This window comes from Camarhynchus parvulus, chromosome 15 (genome assembly GCF_901933205.1).
Source record: "Camarhynchus parvulus chromosome 15, STF_HiC, whole genome shotgun sequence".
Taxonomy (NCBI): Eukaryota; Metazoa; Chordata; class Aves; order Passeriformes; family Thraupidae; genus Camarhynchus; species Camarhynchus parvulus.
The window spans coordinates 10,617,773-10,637,726 of record NC_044585.1 but is presented as its reverse complement, the minus strand read 5'-3'; the positions used below and the strand labels follow the sequence as shown (position 1 = coordinate 10,637,726).

At 59.3% G+C, this 19,954-nt stretch overlaps 2 protein-coding genes across 2 annotated transcripts in view; one reads left to right on the top strand and one right to left on the bottom strand.

Annotated features, from left to right (window-relative positions):
- The window catches only part of CUX2 (cut like homeobox 2), a 61,967-nt gene extending 48,382 nt beyond the window's left edge, over positions 1 to 13,585 (top strand). The window contains 20 exon segments of the mRNA XM_030959061.1: positions 997 to 1,134; positions 1,278 to 1,386; positions 2,198 to 2,274; positions 2,357 to 2,423; positions 3,166 to 3,214; positions 3,914 to 4,018; positions 4,493 to 4,687; positions 4,796 to 4,854; positions 4,949 to 4,997; positions 5,097 to 5,196; positions 5,380 to 6,015; positions 6,912 to 7,013; positions 7,691 to 7,866; positions 7,869 to 8,480; positions 8,937 to 9,096; positions 9,540 to 9,809; positions 10,043 to 10,231; positions 10,344 to 10,617; positions 11,022 to 11,390; positions 11,392 to 13,585. Coding sequence (XP_030814921.1) covers positions 997 to 1,134; positions 1,278 to 1,386; positions 2,198 to 2,274; positions 2,357 to 2,423; positions 3,166 to 3,214; positions 3,914 to 4,018; positions 4,493 to 4,687; positions 4,796 to 4,854; positions 4,949 to 4,997; positions 5,097 to 5,196; positions 5,380 to 6,015; positions 6,912 to 7,013; positions 7,691 to 7,866; positions 7,869 to 8,480; positions 8,937 to 9,096; positions 9,540 to 9,809; positions 10,043 to 10,231; positions 10,344 to 10,617; positions 11,022 to 11,390; positions 11,392 to 11,671 — 4,016 coding nt within the window. The 3' untranslated portion in view covers positions 11,672 to 13,585.
- A 1,344-nt stretch (positions 13,586 to 14,929) lies between these two features.
- Positions 14,930 to 17,288, bottom strand: PHETA1 (PH domain containing endocytic trafficking adaptor 1). Its single transcript, XM_030959062.1, has 2 exons — positions 17,129 to 17,288; positions 14,930 to 16,644 (listed from the first exon to the last, which is right to left on the bottom strand). The coding sequence occupies exon 2, from the start codon at positions 16,631 to 16,633 to the stop codon at positions 15,851 to 15,853; it is 783 nt and encodes a 260-aa protein (XP_030814922.1). The 5' UTR covers positions 16,634 to 16,644; positions 17,129 to 17,288; the 3' UTR covers positions 14,930 to 15,850.
- Positions 17,289 to 19,954: the final 2,666 nt, after the last annotated feature.

The window sequence follows — 19,954 nt, the reverse complement described above, 5'->3', positions numbered from 1 at the left end:
CTGTTTGCCTAACTTTTTGACCCTGGAGAATTCAAATCTATTTTCTTTCTTTTCCATGAAAAAAACCCCAACAAAAAAAAAAATCCCTCAAACCTACATTAACCTGGCTCAATAGGAGGCATTTTCTTGAACTTATTAAAAAATCCAGACTTGTAAATTAATTTGTTCATGTTGTACAATGGCAGTGCAGATGGACTCATTAGCATGCACACAACAAATAATTATAGATGAATTTTTAGCTGGCCTGCTTAATGGGCTTGCTGGGTTAATTATGTCAATGTATAATTACATCAGCCCTGGGAGACATAATGGCACACCCCGCTGAGCAGACACCAGCTAATGATGGTGTAATGCTGACAGAGGGAAGACGGACGGCTCCGGATGCACCTGCTTACCTCGGCACAAACCTCCATTGTCTGTGCCCAGACCAGCCCTGCAGGAGCCACCATGCCCGGGGAGGTGATGTCCCCATGCCCCCAGCCCGTCCCTCCCTGCCCCGGGGCTGGCAGGGAAAGGCAGGGATGTTCCCGTGGTACCTGGAATGGCAGGATGGCTGCTAGAAAAGCAGGACATGGCATGTCCCCACATTTCCTAGAAAAGCAGGACTTGGTGTGTCCCCATGACTCCTAGAAAGGCAGGACTTGGGGGGTGTCCCCATGGCACCTGGAATGGCAGGATGTCCCCATGGCTCCTAGAAAAGCAGGACCTGACATGTTCCCATGACTCCTAGAAAGGCAGGACTCGGGGCATGTCCCCATGGCATTTAGAATAGCGGGATGTCCCATGGCTGCTGGAAAAGCAGGACTTGGCTTGTCCCCATGGCACCTGGAATGGCAGAATTCAGGATATCCCCATGGCTTTGGGAAAGGCAGAACCTGGTGTGTCCCCATGGCTTTGGGAAAGGCAGGACCCGGGGTGTCCCCACGGCACGGGGAGGTGGGAGAGGGCCTCTGGGGGGCCATCCCTGCTGCTCACCGCCCATCCCACCTCCCGCAGACCCCGCTCCTGTGCTGGAGGCTGCCCGCAGCCTGGAGGATCGGCTGCAGCAGCTCCAGCGCCTCGAGCCGGAGCCGCCGCCCCTCAAGGATCTCAGCCGGCCCTGGAAGAAGCACCCGGAGCTCGGCAGCACCAAAGGTACCGCCCGGCTGGGCAAGGGGGGCAGCCGCCTCCGAGCATCCCTGGGATGCAGGGCGGGTCCCAGGGAGGGCCAGGAGCTGCCCCCTGGCCACCGCTGCTGTCCCCTCCGCAGCCGTGTGTGTGCCTGTGTCCCCCCGCAGAGCGCAGGCAGGGGAGGTCGCCGGCAGCCGAGCCCCCGCTCCCCGGCCCCGACGGCAAAGCGCCCGGCACAGAGACCCCGCTGCACAGAAATGAGGCAGACAAGCAAAAGTACGTGAGAGCCGCCAGTGGGGTGGTTTTGTGAGGACGCGGGGCTCTGTCCCCGCTCCTGCACGGGGGTGTCTGTCCATCCATCCCCCTTCTCCTTCCCTTTGCTGTCCGGTTGGGAGCGGTCACATCACGCTCAGAAACCCAACACCAGACTCTCCCAGTGTCCGTCTGTCCGTCTGTCTGTCCATCCCCATCCCAGATGGTTTTGGGGAAGCAGCAAGCACAGGCGCAGCCGGGACAGGTCCCTCTGTTGTCCCCTTCCGTGGAATACCAGGCTTTGCTTGGACTGGTGGGTTGAATCCAGGTCGCTGTGTGAACCTCATGAGATGACCTTTTAATTCGGAGGCTCTGGTGCCTTCATTGTTATTCCTTAACACGCTGCACCGGGGAAACAAATGAAGAATCTTTAAACCCTAAATTGCAGATCTCTGTGAGTAAGTTCCTGGCAAGTGCAGGCTATAAATAATGCGGAATAACTTTCCCCTGATTGCTTCCCCCTCCTCCAGTTGATTACAGGTGGGGGTAGGCTGTCATGCCCCCCTCAGAGGGGTTTCAACCTCAGGGATCAAGGACCATTTTCAACCCAAAGTGATTTTTTTTACACTTGGGGCAATAAACATTGAACATGTTACCCCTTAACACTGAAGGGTAACACAGCTTGGACACATCCTGGTATCCACTGGTGGGAGTTTCCTGGCTTCAGTGAGTGATGGGGTAGAGGAGGGGGCTCTGTGAGGGGTCTCTGTGTGATTTTGGGGGGCTGTGGGGTTGGCGGTGCCCCCGGTCCATCCCTGGTGCCCGTCTCTCGGAGGGGCCTGCAGGAAGCTCAGGTCACCTTGGCCGCTCGGCTGGGGGAGGCAGAGGAGAAGATCAAAGTGCTCCACGCAGGTAGTGGGGCCGGGACAGGGGCTGCTGACCACGCAGGGCCAAGCCCCTGTCCCACAGCTCACCCTCCTCTTCCTCTTGCCAGCGCTGAAGGCCACGCAGACGGAGCTGCTGGAGCTGCGCTGTAAATACGACGAGGAAGCGGCGTCCAAGTAAGTTCCCAGCAGGGCTGGGTTGTGCTCAGAGCTGAGCTGAGCCACTTTTGGCAGCGCTGGGACATGTCCGTGGTGCTGCTTGAGGAGCTGAGATACTTCAAGCCCCTGCAGGAACATCCTGAGTTGTGGTGTCACCGAAACTGAGGGAAAACCACAAACTCTCCAACATCTTTTGAATGTTGGAGAACCAAGGCATTGCTTTATTCTGGCTGGGATGTGCAACAGAAATAGTTTCATCCACTCATGCCCGGGTTGCGCAGTGAAAATCATTCAATCACACCTGGTTTTGTACCAGACCTTTCATGTACTTGTACATAAAAACCCCACAGAAAGTCACATTCATTGGTCTCAAATGGCACAATCCTTAGTATTCCATCTCCTACTGGTTATTAATCCCTTCACCTACGATGCTAATTGGGTCCTCATCCTTGGGTTCTCTTATCGATCTTTTCCCAGACCAAGTGTGTCCGACCCACCAGGGGGGAAATGTTTGTTAACGTTCACTTATCTCCTGTTTATCTCCTGGCTATCCCCAGTTCTTCCCCGGGAGTCTTTTGAGGAGAAACTTCAGTTCTCCTCCCCCTGGGCAAAGGCAAACAAGCCCCTGATTAAAGTTGCAAAAAAATTTTGAAAGTTGTATAATTTCCACAGCCTGATCCTTATCCCTCAGCCTCCTGCCCATGTTCTGGGCCGTGTCTGTGCCCCCACACCCTCTGACACCTCTTGTTTTCTGTCACAGGGCAGATGAAGTGGCCATGATCATGACCAACCTTGAAAAAGCCAACCAGGTGAGCCAGGAGCTGACTTGGCAGGGGCTGGGGGGTTGGCCCTGCAGAGCCCAGGGTGCTGCATGCACCCCAAGCATCTGTGTGGCCTGGATGTCTGTCCCCAAAACTCATAAGGGGTTGACAGGCACCAGGATTGGGAATCCCTACAGAGGTCAGCTCAGGTTTCCTCCCCCTGGTGGGACCCCATGCCCCATGTATGGGGTCAAGGGTGTATTTGGGATTCTGCCAGGCTCCATTTGGCTGCTGGAGCTGGAACTTGTCACCTCCAGCCTCTCACGGGTGTTTTAGGAGCCCACACTGTTCCTGTGTTAGATTCCAGTGTAATCTCTCTTGGTCTTATCCACTCCTCTTAATTAGGTTTTTTTTAATTCTGAACATGTAGGTACAAATAAATGCATGTGGTTAAAAAAAGAAGTCTAAAGAACAATTTGTGTGAATAAAACCATCCTTTTGGGTGGAAAAAAAAATATGTGCTGGAGATGGTCTGCAGCCGGTGCTGAAGGATTGGGATCAGGAACTGTGCTAGGACATGGGGACCTTAAATACCTGTGGGGAACTTAAATATCTGGGCTGGGCTGAGGATGCTGGAGGTGGGAGTGCTTGGGAGAGGCACAGACTGGGGCAGACCCTGGACCCTGTGTGGGGTGGGATGAGCTGCAGTGCCTGGTGTGATTCCTGCTCTGCTCTGTTCTCTTGCAGCGGGCGGAGGCGGCGCAGAGGGAAGTGGAGAGTTTGCGGGAGCAGCTGGCGGCCGTCAACAGCTCCCTGCGCCTGGCCTGCTGCTCCCCGACGGGCACCACGGGGGTGAGGGCATCCCTGGGGCCAGGAGCACCCCTCAGGCCAGGGACAGCCCTGGCAGGAGCCCCCCTTGGGGCCAGGAGCATCCTTTGGGGCCGGGAGCATCCCCTGCAGCTGGCAGCATCTGTCACAGCCAGGAGCATCCCACTGCACTTGGGAGCACCCCGCTGATGCAGGAGCACCTTTTTGTGTTTGGGAGCAAGCCCAAAATGCCTGAGGAGTGTTTCCACCCTGAGGTGGTGGCACTGGTTTTGCCCTTCAGCCTCCCGCAGAGAAGGGGACATGCACCCCCACAGCACTGAAATGCACCTGGGAGACCTTTAAGGGCAGAAGGAAGGTCTGTCCCTCCCCAGGGCTCTGTCACCAGTGTCCCCAGTGCACTAAACTGAGCCCTGCTTCCTGTGGGGACATGTCCAATGGGGAGGGTGGCCCTTGTCCCCACCTTGGGTGGCCGGGAGCTGACAGTGTCCCCTCTCCCAGCAGGACAAAGTGAACTATTCCATGTGCTCAGGGTCGAGGCTGGAGGCAGCTCTGGCTGCCAAGGACCGGGAGATCCTGCGGCTCCTGAAGGACGTGCAGCACCTCCAGAGCTCTCTGCAGGAACTGGAGGAGTCCTCTGCCACCCAGATCGCCGAGCTGGAGGGACAGCTGGCCGCCAAGAACGAGGCCATCGAGGTGCGCGCGCGGGGGCTTGGGGCATGCCAGGGGTGGGGCACACGGGTCCGGCTGTGCTGTGTGGCCACCAGGAGCTGGCTGCAAGGAGTCCCCTCCTCTGCTCCACAGAAGCTGGAGGAGAAGCTGCAGGCACAGGCTGACTACGAGGAGATCAAAACCGAGCTGAGGTATGGCTTGACCGGCGCCCATGGCTGCCTTGCCAGTGTCCCAGCAGCACAGCTGTGACACAGCCACCATGTCACCCTCTTGTCTCCCTGCCAGCATCCTGAAGGCGATGAAGGTGGCCTCTGCTGGCTGCAGCCTGCCCCAGGCAAGTGCCGTGGCGCGTCCCGAGGCGCTGGCCGGGCTGTGCCAGCCCTGCCCACGGTGCCTCCGCCGCCTGTCCCCATCTCGCCTTGGCTCCTTGCAGAGCATCTCGAAGGCGGAGGAGGCCCTGCTGCTGGGCAAGGAGGCTTTCTACCCCTCCCAGAAGCACCTGCTGGAGAAGCCCAGCCTGCTGGCCAGCACTGGTAGGGACCTTAGATTCTGTGGCATCCTGCTGGGAATACCCCTGGGAATGTGGGTGGCCTGACTGCGGTGGGGTGGGATGTTGCCTGGGGAAACTGAGGCAGGAGCTGTTTGGCTGCAGGGCTGTGCCTGAGCCGTGGCCAGGGGGACTCTAGTGTGTCTCCCTCTCTGTCCTTCATCTCTAGAGGAGGATCACTCCGAAGACGAGTCAGGGAAGGATCCGCTGGGCATGGAGCAGCCGTACCCATCCCCCCGCCACACCCCGGCTGATGACCCCGCGTCCCCCACTCCCCTCCCGCCGCTGCCTGGCCCCGGCGTGGCCCCCGACGGTCCCCGGACTTTCTCGCTGTCCCCCTTCCCGGGGGCTGAGCGGCTTTCAGGGGACCCCAAGGCCCCCCACCTGCCTCTGCCCGGCTACAAGAGCGAGAGCAGCAGCGGGGCACCGCCCTTCCCCTCCTCCTTCTTCGGGGCCAAAAGCAGCACCGTGCACCCCGTCCCCGTGCCGGCCACCAGTGCCACCAGCCCGCCCGGCGAGCCCTCCGAGGGCAGCGCCGGCAGCTCCAGCGAGGAGGAGCAGCTGGACACGGCCGAAATCGCCTTCCAGGTGAAGGAGCAGCTGCTGAAGCACAACATTGGGCAGAGGGTCTTCGGGCACTACGTGCTGGGGCTGTCACAGGGCTCCGTCAGCGAGATCCTGGCGCGGCCCAAGCCCTGGCACAAGCTGACGGTGAAGGGCAAGGAGCCGTTCATCAAGATGAAGCAGTTCCTGTCCGACGAGCAGAACGTGCTGGCCCTGAGGACTATCCAGGTGCGCCAGAGAGGTGAGTGGTTGGGGTGGCCCTGGCCAACGGGTCCTGTCCCCCTCCCAGTGCACCCCAGTTCACCCTGGGGTGCCCGTTGCCGTGGCAGGGGGGCTCACCAGACCCTGATGTGCTGGGATGCTGGTCCCACCAGTGGCACCCCGGGATTTCCCTGCTGGGATGGAGCTGGCTGCCGGGTGGGATGAGCTCTGGCAAACGGCAGCAATTAACAACAACCCATGGCTGTGGAGCTGCATCCCCGGGCGTGCTTTACTCATTTATTCTGACAAGTGCCATTTAATTATTCATTAGGCTGTTCTGTGCCGTATGAATCAATGTGCTTGGGAATATTTCATTAAAATAATGAAGTTTTAGTGCTGCGGAACCTTGGCGCGGTGTTGGCACTGTCATGGAATGGTGACTCCCATCTCTGGGCACAGTGGCTGCTGGCCACATCTCAGCAGTGGCAGCTGGTCACTCGAGTCCCCGTGGTGGCACCAGGACTGGACAATGCACACCCATGGTCCGTGCACTTGCTGGCTTCAGCCTGGAGGGCTCTGGTTTATCCCCTGGATCTGATCCATCATTAACACTTCTCTTGCACAGCCAGGAGGGCACAGTGCCAGGGCTGGGGACATGGTCTCTGTGCCTGTGTCTCTGCTCCTGGTGGGGAGAGGGTGCCCTTGGTTGGGATGAGCAAGGTGGTGGGAGATGCTGTGCCAGAGGCAGGAGCTGGCAGCCAGGGCTACCAGGGCTCCCTGTGCTCTGGTAGCGACTAATCGGGAGTGACATTTGTCTTCAAACCAGCATCCCTAAAAATAACCGAACATGAGGAGCAGTAAATACTTCCTGACATACAAGCAGATCTTGTAAAACCAGCGCTGGTGACAAAGCTGTTATCCTGCCTCTTTGATCAGGTAGCATCACGCCACGGATCAGGACACCGGAGACCGGCTCTGACGATGCCATCAAAAGCATCCTGGAGCAGGCAAAAAAGGAGATTGAGTCGCAGAAGGGAGGTAGGTGCAGCCTTGGGGGTGGCTCCAGGGGTGGCCAAGTCCCTGCTCTGCCCTGTGGCAGCAGCACCCAAAGGGGTGCCAGTGGCTGGGTGCTCTGTGGCTGTGGGTCTCATCCCAAAAATTGTTTTTTTTCGGGGTGTTTCACCCATTGACATCCATGGAGAATTTTAGGGCATGTTGGAAGGAAATACCATGTGGGATGGAAGAGTCCCTGTGCAGCAGAGTTCAGATCTGGGCTTTCAGAAACTTTGGATGCACTCTTTTTCCTCCCCCCTGCCCCAAACCAGATGATTAAATGAGTATTCAGGATCCATCTGGCACGAGGAATCATTAAAGCAGCTGCTCTCACAGTCAATTACAAGAAATGAAATACATTAAAACAGGTAGTCTGCTGAGAAAGCAGAATCCCGGAGAATTAAATTAGACGGGAACGGTGGAAAAACAGGCAGGGAAAACAAACATGTTTGTCTATCGCAGTGTTGGTAATGGGATTTATTTTGCAATCATCAAAAAAAGAAGTTGGCTTTGAGTTGAGCTGTTGATGCTTTTGCTTTGTGGATGCTGCTGCTCCAAACCAGATTGGGATAAACCACTTTCCTCCCACACTTTGAGTTGTGGCCACACAGTTAACAATGTCTGCTGCTCCTCGGGGCTGCCCTCACCCCTTCTCTCTGCAGGGGAGCCCAAAACACCATCAGCATCACAGGCAGTGGCCAACGGGGCGGGCAGCAGCAGCTCAGAGGACGCCATCAAGAGCATCCTGGAGCAGGCGCGGCGGGAGATGCAGGCGCAGCAGCAGGCGCTGCTGGACATGGAGTCGGGGGCCGGCGGGCGCGGGGGGGACGCTTTTTTAATGATACGGCGCCCACCGAGCGCTCCACGCTGGGCACCGTCAGCCAGAACATCACCCCTGCCTTGGTCAAGCAGGAGGAGGGCAGCGGGGCCAGCCCTGGCCCGCCGCAGACGCCCCTGGCCGTGCTCTCCCCGGCCGCCTTCGTCCAGAGCATCATCCGCAAGGTGAAGTCGGAGATTGGCGATGCCGGCTCCTACTTCGACCAGCACTGGGCGTCGGAGCGGAGCCTGCTCAGCCGGCCCTACACCTCCGTGTCGCCCTCGCTGTCCTCCTCCTCCTCCAGCTACTCCAGCATGGCCAACGGCCGGGGCTGGCAGCGGGGTGAGCCCGGTGAGGGCGGCACCAACGAGGACGAGCTGCAGCCGGCGGACGAGGAGCCCCAGCGGCTGCCGGAGATGAAGGCGGAGGGAGCCGGCGCGGAGCCGGCGGCTGGTGGGCGTCTGTCCTACTACCCCACGTACGTGCCACGGACCCTGAAGCCAACGGTGCCACCACTGACGCCAGAGCAGTATGAGATGTACATGTACAGGGAGGTGGACACGCTGGAGCTGACCCGGCAGGTCAAGGAGAAGTTGGCCAAGAACGGCATCTGCCAGAGGATCTTCGGAGAGAAGGTACCAGCCTGGAGGACGGGGGTCTGGTGTCCCCTCTGCTCCATGACCCAGAGCCTGGGGCTCATTGATGGCCTTCACCAGCTCCTTCCAGAGTCTTCCTTTTCCCTGGTCTCTTTCTCCTTGGAGGACTCTGAGTCCTCAGGATCTGACCCAAGCCCAGTCTCCCAGTGGCCACCACTAATTGGTCAGTGGCAATTCCCATCAATGCTCAGTCCCCTAAACAGAGCACTTTGGGGACCAGCCTCCCACCCCACTGGTGTCCCAGGGGAACCCACCATCAGCACCCATGGCAGGGGACAGAGGGTCCAGACATGCTGTGGGGCAGTGGGTGGCAGTGGGTGGCAGTGGATGGCATCCTGCTCCCCCTCCCCTGACACGGGAGTGGAGGGCAGGCGGCTTCCCAGCACTGGGGGAGTGCAGCCCACCTTCAATGGGTGACACCTGCGTGGTGCCCAGGTGCTGGGACTGTCCCAGGGCAGTGTGAGTGACATGCTGTCGCGGCCCAAACCGTGGAGCAAGCTGACACAGAAGGGTCGGGAGCCCTTCATCCGCATGCAGCTCTGGCTGACAGACCAGCTGGGCCAGGGGATCAGCCAGCAGCCCACACCCTCCCAGGGTAAGTGACATCACTGTCCCCATGTGCCATCAGTGTCCCCACCACTTCTGTGTCCATCCCCTGCATCCCAGTGAGTTTGTCCTGTGCCCACCCCAGCACTGGGAAGAGCTGTCCCTGCCAACTCCAATACCAACACCCAGATCCTGGGAAGCCCCTCTCATCCCCAACCCCCTTCATTTAAAACAAAAATAAAAGGAAAGCCACATCAAAAATCTTGCGCTTTGTGCCTGACATAAAGCAGAAGCTGGATTTTTTGTGCTATATTGGTGGCATTTTCTCTCTTTAATTATTCCACCACCACCATCTCCCACTTGGTAGCCACTGGAGAAGCTTGGCTGGTGTCCCTCTTCTCTAGAGGGCAAAGCCACAGGCATCCCCCAAATGTCCTTCCTGCTCCCTGCCCTGTCCCCTCCCGCTGACCCCTCTGCCCTGGTGTCACACAGCCAGCCCAGCAGAGCCCCAGCCGTCCCCCTCGCCGCCCCCCAGCCCCTCAGAGCACGACAAGGGCTGCCAGGAGCCCCTGAGCCTGGCCTTGGAGAGCAGCAAGGAGAACCAGCAGCCCGAGAGCCGCTCGACGCCAGCGCTGGGCGGGAAGATGTATCCCAACAGCCAGGGCCCCATGGGCATCCAGGAGATCGTCGCCATGTCCCCCGAGCTGGACACCTACTCCATCACCAAGAAGGTCAAGGAGGTGCTGACAGACAACAATTTAGGTGCGGGCCCTCTCTCTGCCCAGGTTGTTGGGAGCTGCTGGTGAGACTGCATGGATCCAGCACCCCAATTCCTGTAGATGAAACCCCCCCCTCCCAGACATTGTTCTGTGGGTGCTCATGAGAATTCCAGGAGGATGCTGGCTGGGAAATGGGGTGCACCTGCTCTGCAGGGGGACTGCAGCTCCCGTCCCGCTGCTCTACCCCGCTAACCACCTCTGCTTCTCCTCTGCCAGGCCAGCGGCTGTTTGGGGAGAGCATCCTGGGCCTGACACAGGGCTCGGTGTCCGATCTCCTCTCCAGGCCCAAGCCGTGGCACAAGCTGAGCCTGAAGGGGAGGGAGCCCTTCGTCCGCATGCAGCTCTGGCTCAACGACCCCCACAACGTGGAGAAGCTGCGCGACATGAAGAAGCTGGAGAAGAAGGGTGAGGGACGGGGGTGACACGGCCCTGCTGGGTTAGGTGACACATCCCACTGGCTGAGGGGGGGTCTTGGGCTGGGGGGCATGCAGTGCCAGCTGGGTGTCCTCTCCTGCAGCCTACCTGAAGCGCCGGTACGGGCTGATGAGCGCTGGCTCGGACAGCGAGTCCCCCAGCGCCCGCTCCGAGTGCGCCAGCCCCAGCGCGCCGCCGCAGGACCTCAGCCTGCTCCAGATCAAGAAGCCGCGGGTGGTGTTGGCGCCAGAGGAGAAGGAAGCCCTAAAGAAAGCCTACCAGCTGGAGCCATATCCCTCCCAGCAGACCATCGAGCTGCTCTCCTTCCAGCTCAACCTCAAGACCAACACCGTCATCAACTGGTTCCACAACTACAGGTACGGGCACTCCAGGGCTTTGGGGGTGCTGTCACACAGAGGGGGTGTCATTGTTCCCCTTCCAGCCTTCCACGTCACTCTTCCCTAGATGAGTGGTGCAGACCCACGGGAGGTCCGCAGGTTGGTGGGTGGTATTGGCTACCTTGACCAAGTCATGTTGAGCATCTAAAGTGGTTTCCATGCTCACATCCACCTGCTCACCCCAGAGTGGGATCTCTGCAGAGGGGGACAGCCTTATGGACGCTGCTGGAGCACGGGATCCATCCCCACAGCAGCCCAGCCCTGGGGAGCAGCACAGGTTTCATCCCTAGGTGACATTGCAATGGACAGTTTGTCCACTGGCTGGAGACATGGCACGGGGCTATGGGTGGTTGTTGCCACCCCTCCATGGTTGTGTCCCGCAGGTCACGGATGCGCCGAGAGATGCTGGTGGAGGGTGCTCAGGACAATGACACAGACCCGGAGCAGAGTGGCGGGACGGCCATCCCCGGGCGCCGGGCCCCCCACAGCCCCGACTCGGACCCCGAGGACCGCAAACCCGTGTTGGTGGGGGGCGAGCCCCCCTGTGCCGCTGTGCCCGTGAAGGTGAAGGAGGAGCAGGGGGATCCGGGCGGCTGGAGCCGCCGGCGGGACTCACGCAGCCCAGCCGGAGCGGCCGAAGGGACCGGAGCTCCCCAGGAGGAGCGGGGGGCAGCCCCCCACGCCGCCGCCCCCAGCCTCCCGCGGCGGGGAGGCCGCGCCGGTGCCACCACTGGGGGACCTCCGCCGCCGCCGCGCACCCGACAGCTCCCAGTCCTCGGCGGGGTCATCCCGTTGCAGCTTGGTGGTGTCCCCAACGTCGCCCTCGGCAGCTTCCTCGCCCGGCCTCACCGGCTCAGCCTCCCCAGGACCATCCTCTGCCGGGCCGGTGTCGCCGGCGCTTCCACCGGCTGCCGGCCCCCGGCTCAGCACCAGCGTGCAGCGGCGCCACGAGAAGATGGCCAACCTCAACAACATCATCCACCGCCTGGAGCGGGCTGCCAACCGTGAGGAGGCCCTCGAGTGGGAGTTCTGAGCCCCCTGACACCCCAAATATATATATACACCCCCACACATATATATATATTTTGATAAATGCAGTGTGCACCGAGAGGTGACGAGTGGCCGGCGCCACGGAAGAGGAGCGCCCGTGAAAAAAGAGGGGACCCCTCTCTATGAATCCACCCCACCCCTCTGGCTTTGTTTTAAATGTGAAAAACTGGGAACAATTTTAGAAAAGAAAAACAAAAAAAACAAAAAATATTTATAGACCTCTTTTAGATATTTTAATAAAAGGATACTTTGGAATTTATTAACAGCTTAAGCTGCTTTGATATTAAAGATAGCTATAAAATCAAGATGATGTAGCAGTCGTGTCATTAAATGTACACTGAAGTCTTGTAGTTTGCCACTGGATGAGATTAAAAACAAATAAACAAAAAAAAAAAAAAAACCAACCCACAGAAAAGACTTTTTGAGCAAAGCCATCAAGAAGCACTATGAGACTGACCAAATTTAAGAAACTTTTGCAGTTTCCACCCCTGTCTGTAAGACACTGCATCGCTTCTGCCCCAGCCAGAGACTGCGTCCTAGTCCCTGAAGACTCTAAAGCCCCCGACGCCATCGAGTATGTATTTAGTTCTGGTGGTTTATGTTTTTGGAAGCCTTTGTAACACAGAATGTCCCGTGCGGTTGTGTATGTTGTAGAAATGTCTGCAATAGCCTTCTGGAACAAGATGTAGCATGGTCCCAACGCCGTCCCTCGCGCTTCCTCCAGCCGGCGCCCGGTGGCAGCTCCCATCTGCCGTGGTGCAGCTCGTGCCAGCTCCCAAAGGAGGAGAGAAAATGAGGCAAAACTAAGAAAGCAACCTGAGTGAGCTTGGGATTTTGGGAGTGGGATGGGAAAATGTCCCTGGGTATGGTGCTTGAGGATGGTACCAGCTCGCTGGGGATGGACGTCGTGGCATCCCAGTTCCCCATCCATTCAGGAAAGAGAAAGATGGAGCCTCTGAGCTTTGGCTCTGGAGCAGCAGTGCTTGAGGTGAGCACCCAAAAATCATGAGCCACCCACCCACTGGGGTGCTCTAGCATCACAGCCCAGCACTTTTTTAGGGAGAGCACCTGGGCAAGAAGAGCATCCCCTTCCCACAGCCATGTCCCAGGTAGTGGTTGTCAGTGATGCCAGGATGAGCTCTGGGATGTCACGGCAGGCTCCTGCCTAAATTGGGCAAGCTCAACCCTGAGCTGGGCAAAGCATCACCAAGCTTTGGCTTTCCAGGGCTGATCCTGTGCAGACACAGGAGCCCAGTGGTGGCACCATCCCTGTCACCTCCCTGACCCCACCACCTCCAGCCAGCCTCTGCTAACAAAATGCCTTTAAACGATGTGGAGTGTCCCACCCTGGGCTGCTCTGCCCTGTCCCCTGCCCACACAGCATCAGCCATTGCCCACCAAGGCCCTGCCAGGCTCCCATTGACTGATTTTCCACTGTAGATGTTTTTATCAGAATAGAAGGTATTTTTGTACTCAGGTGGTAGTGGACCAGCAATGCTGGGTGAGGGCACAGCTCTCCTTGCCTGCCTCTCCTGCCCTGACAAACCCTAGGGTGCCCATGGCTGCTCTGCCACCGTGCTGTGGAAGGTGGAGGTGTGACCTCTGACTGCCTTCTCCGTTGTGTGCTAGAGGGAGCTTTAGTGGAACGGGTTTTGAGGAAGCACTTGGGATAGTCCTGAGCACTCCTGTTGTATGAAAGCCAGCGGGACACACCGGTCACGTTTTTTGTTAGGCTCATGTTCTGTACTTCAAAAGTTTCTATGAGATCGATGAACTTTGTTTAACAATTTTGGAAGGAACAAGTTCTGTAAAGAGCCACTAAATACAGAAGTTGGATACGACTCTGGCCTTGGGTGTGTTTTGTCTGGAGGTGATGGAATGGGAACCCCTCTCACACTTGCCCAGTGCCTGGTGTCGGCACCCTCAGAAGTCACAGCTTTGCTTTGGGACTGTGGCAAGATCTCTCATTATCCCAGTGACTGGGGGATAAAAAAGAGGGTTTTAAATGGGGTTAGTCCAGCTCAGGGTGTGATCCTGCCCCATGAAATTCCTGTGCTCATCCCTGCTGCAGGTTTGTCTTGCCCCTGGGGTAGCTCAGCACCCTCCAGCGTGAGTTTCAGCTTGGTTTCTCACAAAATCATTGTGTCCTGGAATGGTTTGGGTTAAAAGAGACCTTAAGGATCATCTTACTCCAGCCCCCTGCCATGGGCAGGGACACCTTCCACTAGACCAGGCTGCCCAAAGCCCTGTCCAGCCTGGCAGTGCCAGTGGCACTGTGCCCCAGCACGGCTCTTGTTCGGAGCCAACGTCGCTGGGCAAGTCGGCAGCTCCTGACACCAGGCAGGGCTGTTTGTGTCTGATGAATTAATAAATCCATATGTTGCATATCTGTTTGAGCTTGTTTGTCAGCTAACATGTTGAGAAGGACTTTTTTTTGATGGATATCTGAACGTCTGGAGAAGCTGTGCCAGCTGCCATGGAAACCAGGATCTTCCCCTGCGGCAAAGGACGGAGCCACGAGAACCATCTGGGAGCTCCGGGTGCAGCTGCACCCTGGCTGCCCTTGGCACTGCTCCAAATGCCAAATTCCATGGGGGATGCCGTGCCTGGCCAGGGACAGGCTCCGTGCTCTGCAGGGCTCTCGGTGAGCAGGTGACCCTGGCTGGCTTTGTGCCTCAGTTTCCCCAAGAAGTGATTGCCCAGCCTCTGCCACACCCTGTGTTAAAGAAAAGCTGGAGACATTTATGCAGGTGGGATGTGTGGGCAGGGACATGGGGATGTGCTGGCCACTTTCAGAAGGGCAGAGTCCTTGGTCCCTGTGTGGCATCAACAAGGGGACAGATATTTTGTCCTGGTTAAGAGACGCCCCGACATGGGACCACCCTGGCACTGGGTGTCCTGATGTTCCCAGAGTGACCCCATCCCATCTCACCCCATCCCTGCAGGCAGATGTGGGGCTCCAGGGCACTGCAAGACCCTGGCATTGGCCATGTCCCCTCCAGGTGACACAGTTCCTGACCAGCCCCAGAGACATGGTGGGGACAGAAGAAGGATTAAAATAAAGCATTGATTCCCACCTGGACCCCCCTCCCCAGAGACTGACAGGCACAAACAAGGGCCATGGATGGGAGGGAAGTTCTGAAACAACTTTTATTGTAGAAAAATCTTGTCCCTGTCCCAAGGGAGCAAAGGGAGCTGGAGCCACCCAGCCCTAAGCCAGGGCACCCTGACTGCTCCCCCCTGCTCCAGGGTGGGTCACCCCACCTCTGGGCCAGCAGCTTGAGTTTCTGATGTGGAAATAAGATAGAAACACAGGCATGAGACACCAGCTTTGCTCTGGTTTGGCACATGAATCATTCCTCACGCTCTGCTGCTGACACACACGTTCCCATTTGCCACCACGAGCGATGCTTCCCCTTAGTGAGCTGGCATGGGGGTGATGTGCTGTCCCAAAATACCAACCAGCAAAGCAGTGCCTGCAGCTGCTGAACTCCCCCAGGGTCTGATCCCCCCCATATTCACCATCCAGGCTGCAAGCAGCAATTGCTCCCTGTGAAATGCCCGGGGCTGGGCGTCACCAGCTCCCCGGAGCGTGCGGAGCTGCTGCTGCCATTAAGGAAGGGCTGTGCTCACTGATATTTTCATTTCAAACCACATCCTGCTGGAGCAGAGGGATCTGGCAGAGCTCAGCCGACCTCAGCCTTGTGCTGGGCCAGGAGGGGAAGTCGGTGGCAGGCTCTCCACTGTGGAACCCACACGGGAGCTCAGGCGGGCGAGATCCCATCACAATCCTCCTCCAGAAGTTGCCAAGGTGTGATCCCACCGCAAGAGCACCAAGAGGCTCCAGCAGAGCCAGAGCAGAGGTCAATTTCCAGGAGGCCTCAGGCAGTGAGTGGTTTGGAGTTTGCTCGTGCTGAGGGAGGCACCCCAAACCCACATGGGGGCACGGCTGGAGGGCACCCCTGTGGTGCCCATTTCCCCATCACAGAGCAGCACTGGTGTCCCTTGGTGCCCAGCCCTCCCTGGCACCACCAGCAGGCGTCCATCACCACCACAGCCAGGTCTGCACACCCCGGGGTGAGGAGGGGACATGGCCAGCACCAAGGACGGCCACCTCCACGCTGCCCCAGCTCCTGGTAGGTTCCCAGGGCTCATCCACCGCTCAGGGCTGGGAGCCACGCTGTTTCTGCTGCCAGTCCCGCCGCAGCCGGGCCACCTCCCGGCTGTACTGCTCGTGGAGCCGGCAGAATGTGGACGGGCTCTGTGCCACGGCCGGCCCGGCGCTCGCTGTCCCGCTGCCGTTCGACACCCGCCGGCGCGGCGGGAGCGGCGGCGGCCGCGGCGTCCCCTCCTCATCGTGCCCATCGCAGCCAGAGGTGTCGGGCAGCCGCTCGGCCCCCGGCACGTTGTTCCACACCGCACAGCCGTTCTCCTTCGGCAGGACGGCGGGCAGAGCCGGCAGCCGCTCCCGGGACTGCTCCAGCCCCGACGGCTTCGCCTTCCAAGGGCCGGGAGCGTCCTGGGAGCCCCCGCATCCTCCGGGCAGCCCCCGGCTCATCTCCTGCAGCTGCTTCTCCAGCTCCCGCACCACCAGCCGCATGTAGTCAAAGCTGGCTCGGGACAGCGACTTCACCCACGACTCCATGGCCTCCTGGCTCTCCGCCGCCAGCACGTAGGTGCGGGACTTGCTGCCGCCGAAGCGGATGGCGAAGGTGAAGTTCTCGGCCGAATCGCAGAGCTCCACATTGCAGCCCTCCAGCACGATGACGCCCACGGGCTCCCGGCTGTCCCGCTCCTCGAAGTAGAAGAGCATGTTGCCCTTGAGCACGAACCAGCGGCGGTGATAGGCCGTGTGCCGCTCGCCGCGCTTGTAGAGGAAGCCGGAGTTGTCGGCCGGGGAGTCGCAGGTGGCGTAGAAGGCCAAGCTCCGCTCGTTCAGCTTCATGGCTCCGCGCCCTGCGGGGACAGAGGGTGCTCAGCGCTGCGCCTTCATTGCACGGAAACGAACCATCGCCTTTTTGTTCGTGCTGGCTGGCGGCAGCCCTGGCCCCCAGGAAATGGAGCTGCTGAATAAACAACGGCGGGATAGCCGGGATAAGCGCGCTCCCAGATAAGGGGCTGGATGCCGGGTGGGCTCTGGCTGCCCAAGGCGCGCTGGGACGAGGTTCACCCCCCCACCACCACCCCGGTAGAGTGTTTTCCCACGGAGGAGCCCCAGGCAGGGCCTGTGCGGTGCCTCACGTCACCTGGCACAGGTGACCTTCCCGCCGGCGCCGCGTTTTCCGTGTCGCGCCGCTCCTCCCCGCGGCGCGCAGGGAAGGTTTTGGCCGGCGCCGTGGATCTGGCTGCCGCTCCATAGAGCCGTGGCCATGAACCCTGTCACCCGCTGCTCCTGTCCCCTAATCGCCAGTGGCCTCGCCGTGCCAGACTTTGCACTCACCTGGGCTCTACCTCCGGTCGGCGGCGGTCACCAGCATCAACGACACGCGAGTGGCCGTGGTGGCCGTGAGAGCGCTGGATCCGGGGTGGGATGGTGCGAGGGTGCTGAGGGGGCTTTGGGGCACGGCTCCCGCACGGTCACCTTTGTCCTCGGCTCCCACCGGCCCGGCCCGCCCGGCCCCGCGGGCGGAGCGCCGCTCCCGCCCGCCTCCGCCACCGCCACCGCCCATCCCCGCGGCCGCGGTCGGGAGGGAGGAGCTGGAAAAGCGCTCCGGAGCTCGGCCCCGGGGCAGGGAGCTCCTGGCTCGGCCCAAAACCCGCGGCAGGTCACGGCTCCGGGCACCGGGACAGCAGCGGGGAGAGCGAGGGGGGAATGGGGGAGAGGTGGGGGCACGCATTGGGGGATGCAGGGGATATGCACATCCCGGGATGAATGAATGGATTTACTCAGGGATGTGTGGGAAATGCAGGAGTTTGGTCCTGGAGGTGGCTGCACAACTTTGAATTTTTGATCACATTTTGGAGGGAAAGAATTGGGATTCTGGGAACATCTGGCAGGGAATGGGCAGAGGTTGGTGGATGACGTGGACGACAGAAGCCCCTCAAGGAGGGTTGGTGGCAGGACGTGGACTGGTCCTGTGTGGGTGGGGGATGCTGCAGGGACCAGGCTGCAAGTCCTGGCTGCTATCCTGACCTTCCAGCCATATCCTTGGGGTCGTCTCAGTGCAGAGGGACAGAAGAAACTGAGTGGGGACAAGCCTCCAGTCTGACTTCTGCTCTTGGTTGGCCTGCCAGGCTCACAGGACCACCTTGGCAGTGCTGCTGTCTTCACCATGTCCCACTAAATACCAGCGTCAAGGATTTGCTCTCCTTATCTCCTTATCCTTATCTCCTATCCCTTTCCTCCAGTTTCTTCATCCCCCTGCTCTGCTCCCCAGCCATGTGTGCATCTTGGCAATCGAGGCACTGGCAACAATTTTACAGGTCCCCATCCCAGAAACTCTGCTGTCCCTGACCTTTGGCACAGGTTGTGGTTCACTCCTCACCCACAGATGCCCTTATTTCCCTGCACAGCTGCTCAGGACTTTGCAATTTTCTGCTTGTGTCAGAGGTTTTCAGTTCACCGAGGGTTTTCCTTGTCACCTGCAGACTTTCACTTTCAGGCTATAAAAAGGGATTCAAACCAGCACTAAAACCATCTGGGCTTTATCTTCCCTCCTGAGCAGAGCAGCTCTGTTCAAGGTCGCTGGTGGGAAGCTCTTGGGGCTCTGCAGCACTTATCTCCCTGCCTAGCTCAGAGATGCCTTCTCACACGGCAAGATTAGAACGGGAAGGGCTGTGGGGAGAAGCAATATCTTTATTAGAGCAGCTTGGGTAATTGGAAAAAGGCAGCAGCTCTCCCAGCTCTGCTTTCCTTTCCTGGGACTCCAAAGCCACATGTTCATCTTGCAGAGGTTGGTCCTCCTCTGCAGCTGCTCTGGAAAATCATCCCAATTCCTCAAAAACACCGCCGAAATTCCCCTGTGGATTTTTGCTTCCCATTGGGTCTCTCTCGGGACAGCCACGTGCTGCTGCAGAAGCTCCAGGACTTCCCTTTCTGAGCAGCTCCATATTTTCCCTGTTGTCCCCCAGCGTCCCCCCAGGAGGAGCTCAGACCCCGTCCCTCTGTTTCCCCGTCAAGTTTTGATGGGAAAGATGGGAAAATGACCTCCCATGTTGAGCTTGCCCGACAGCAGGGGAAAAGGGAAAAGGAAAGGGTCTGAAAGAAGGTGAGGGGGTGCCAGGAGCATTTCTGGACGTGGGATGCCCTTGGCCCCCGCTTCCTGCTGCTCCCATGACCGGTGACTTGGTGCGATTGCACAGCAGCGGGCGCTGGATGGCTCAGGGAGGTGAGCGGGGGCTCTGAGTCACCCCCAGCGCCGGGAATCTCGGGGTGGCGGGATACCGGGAATCTCGGGGTGCTGGGATACCGGGAATCTCGGGGTGCCGGGATACCGGGAATGTCGGGGCGCTGGGATACCGGGAATCTCAGGGTGCCGGGATACCGGGAATCTCGGGGTGCTGGGGGTCCCGGGGGCTCTCGGATACCCCGCTCTGTGCCGGTCCCCGGCAGAGAACCCAAATGGAACCCAAATGGATCCCAAGCCGTGCCTCGGCGTTCAAGGCGAACGAGTCCCGACTGTCACAGAACGCGGGCGTGGGGCGGGCGCGGCGCTCCCGGCGCCTCTGGGGGTGCGGGACCTGCCCCGCTCCGCTCCCACGCGAGTTCCCGTCCCACGCCGCCTCCAGCCCGGCACCGGGGCTGCCCCCGGGCCCCTCCGGGCAGGCGGGCAAGGCCCGGAGGCGGCGGCTGCAGCGCGGGGAAGGGCCGGGAGAGGGCGGCGGGAGCCCGGCCACGGCGGTCGGAGCGCTGCGGGGACAGCCAGCCCCCGTCACTGCCTGCATCCCGCTCCATCGCCGCCCTGCCCATCGCCACCCCCTCCACAACCATCCCTAAATCGCCACCTCCGTTACCATGTCCCCCACACCCAACCCTCGGTAAAAGCCAGGCTAAGATTTTGGGGGGCATTTTCCAGCTCGGCACAGACCCTCACAGCCAAGAATTTCCAGGTGTTGTTACCCCCTCGGGGCAGGCTGGGACGGACAATTCCTCAGAGTGGGGATGGAAGAGGTCACCTGAAACCCATCACATCGCACCTTGAGATGCGCGAATGAGCCACTTCCAAACCACCCCACCCATCCTGGAAACAGAACGGGCCAGAGCAGAGCAATTAAGGAGGGAAGTGGGAAGGACGGCTGGAAGCCGGTAAAGGGTTTTACAGAGCAG

Coding starts and splice junctions, on each gene's coding strand:
- PHETA1 (XM_030959062.1), bottom strand. CDS start 16,633: ATGAAGCTGAACGAGCGGAGCTTGGCCTTCTACGCCACCTGCGACTCC.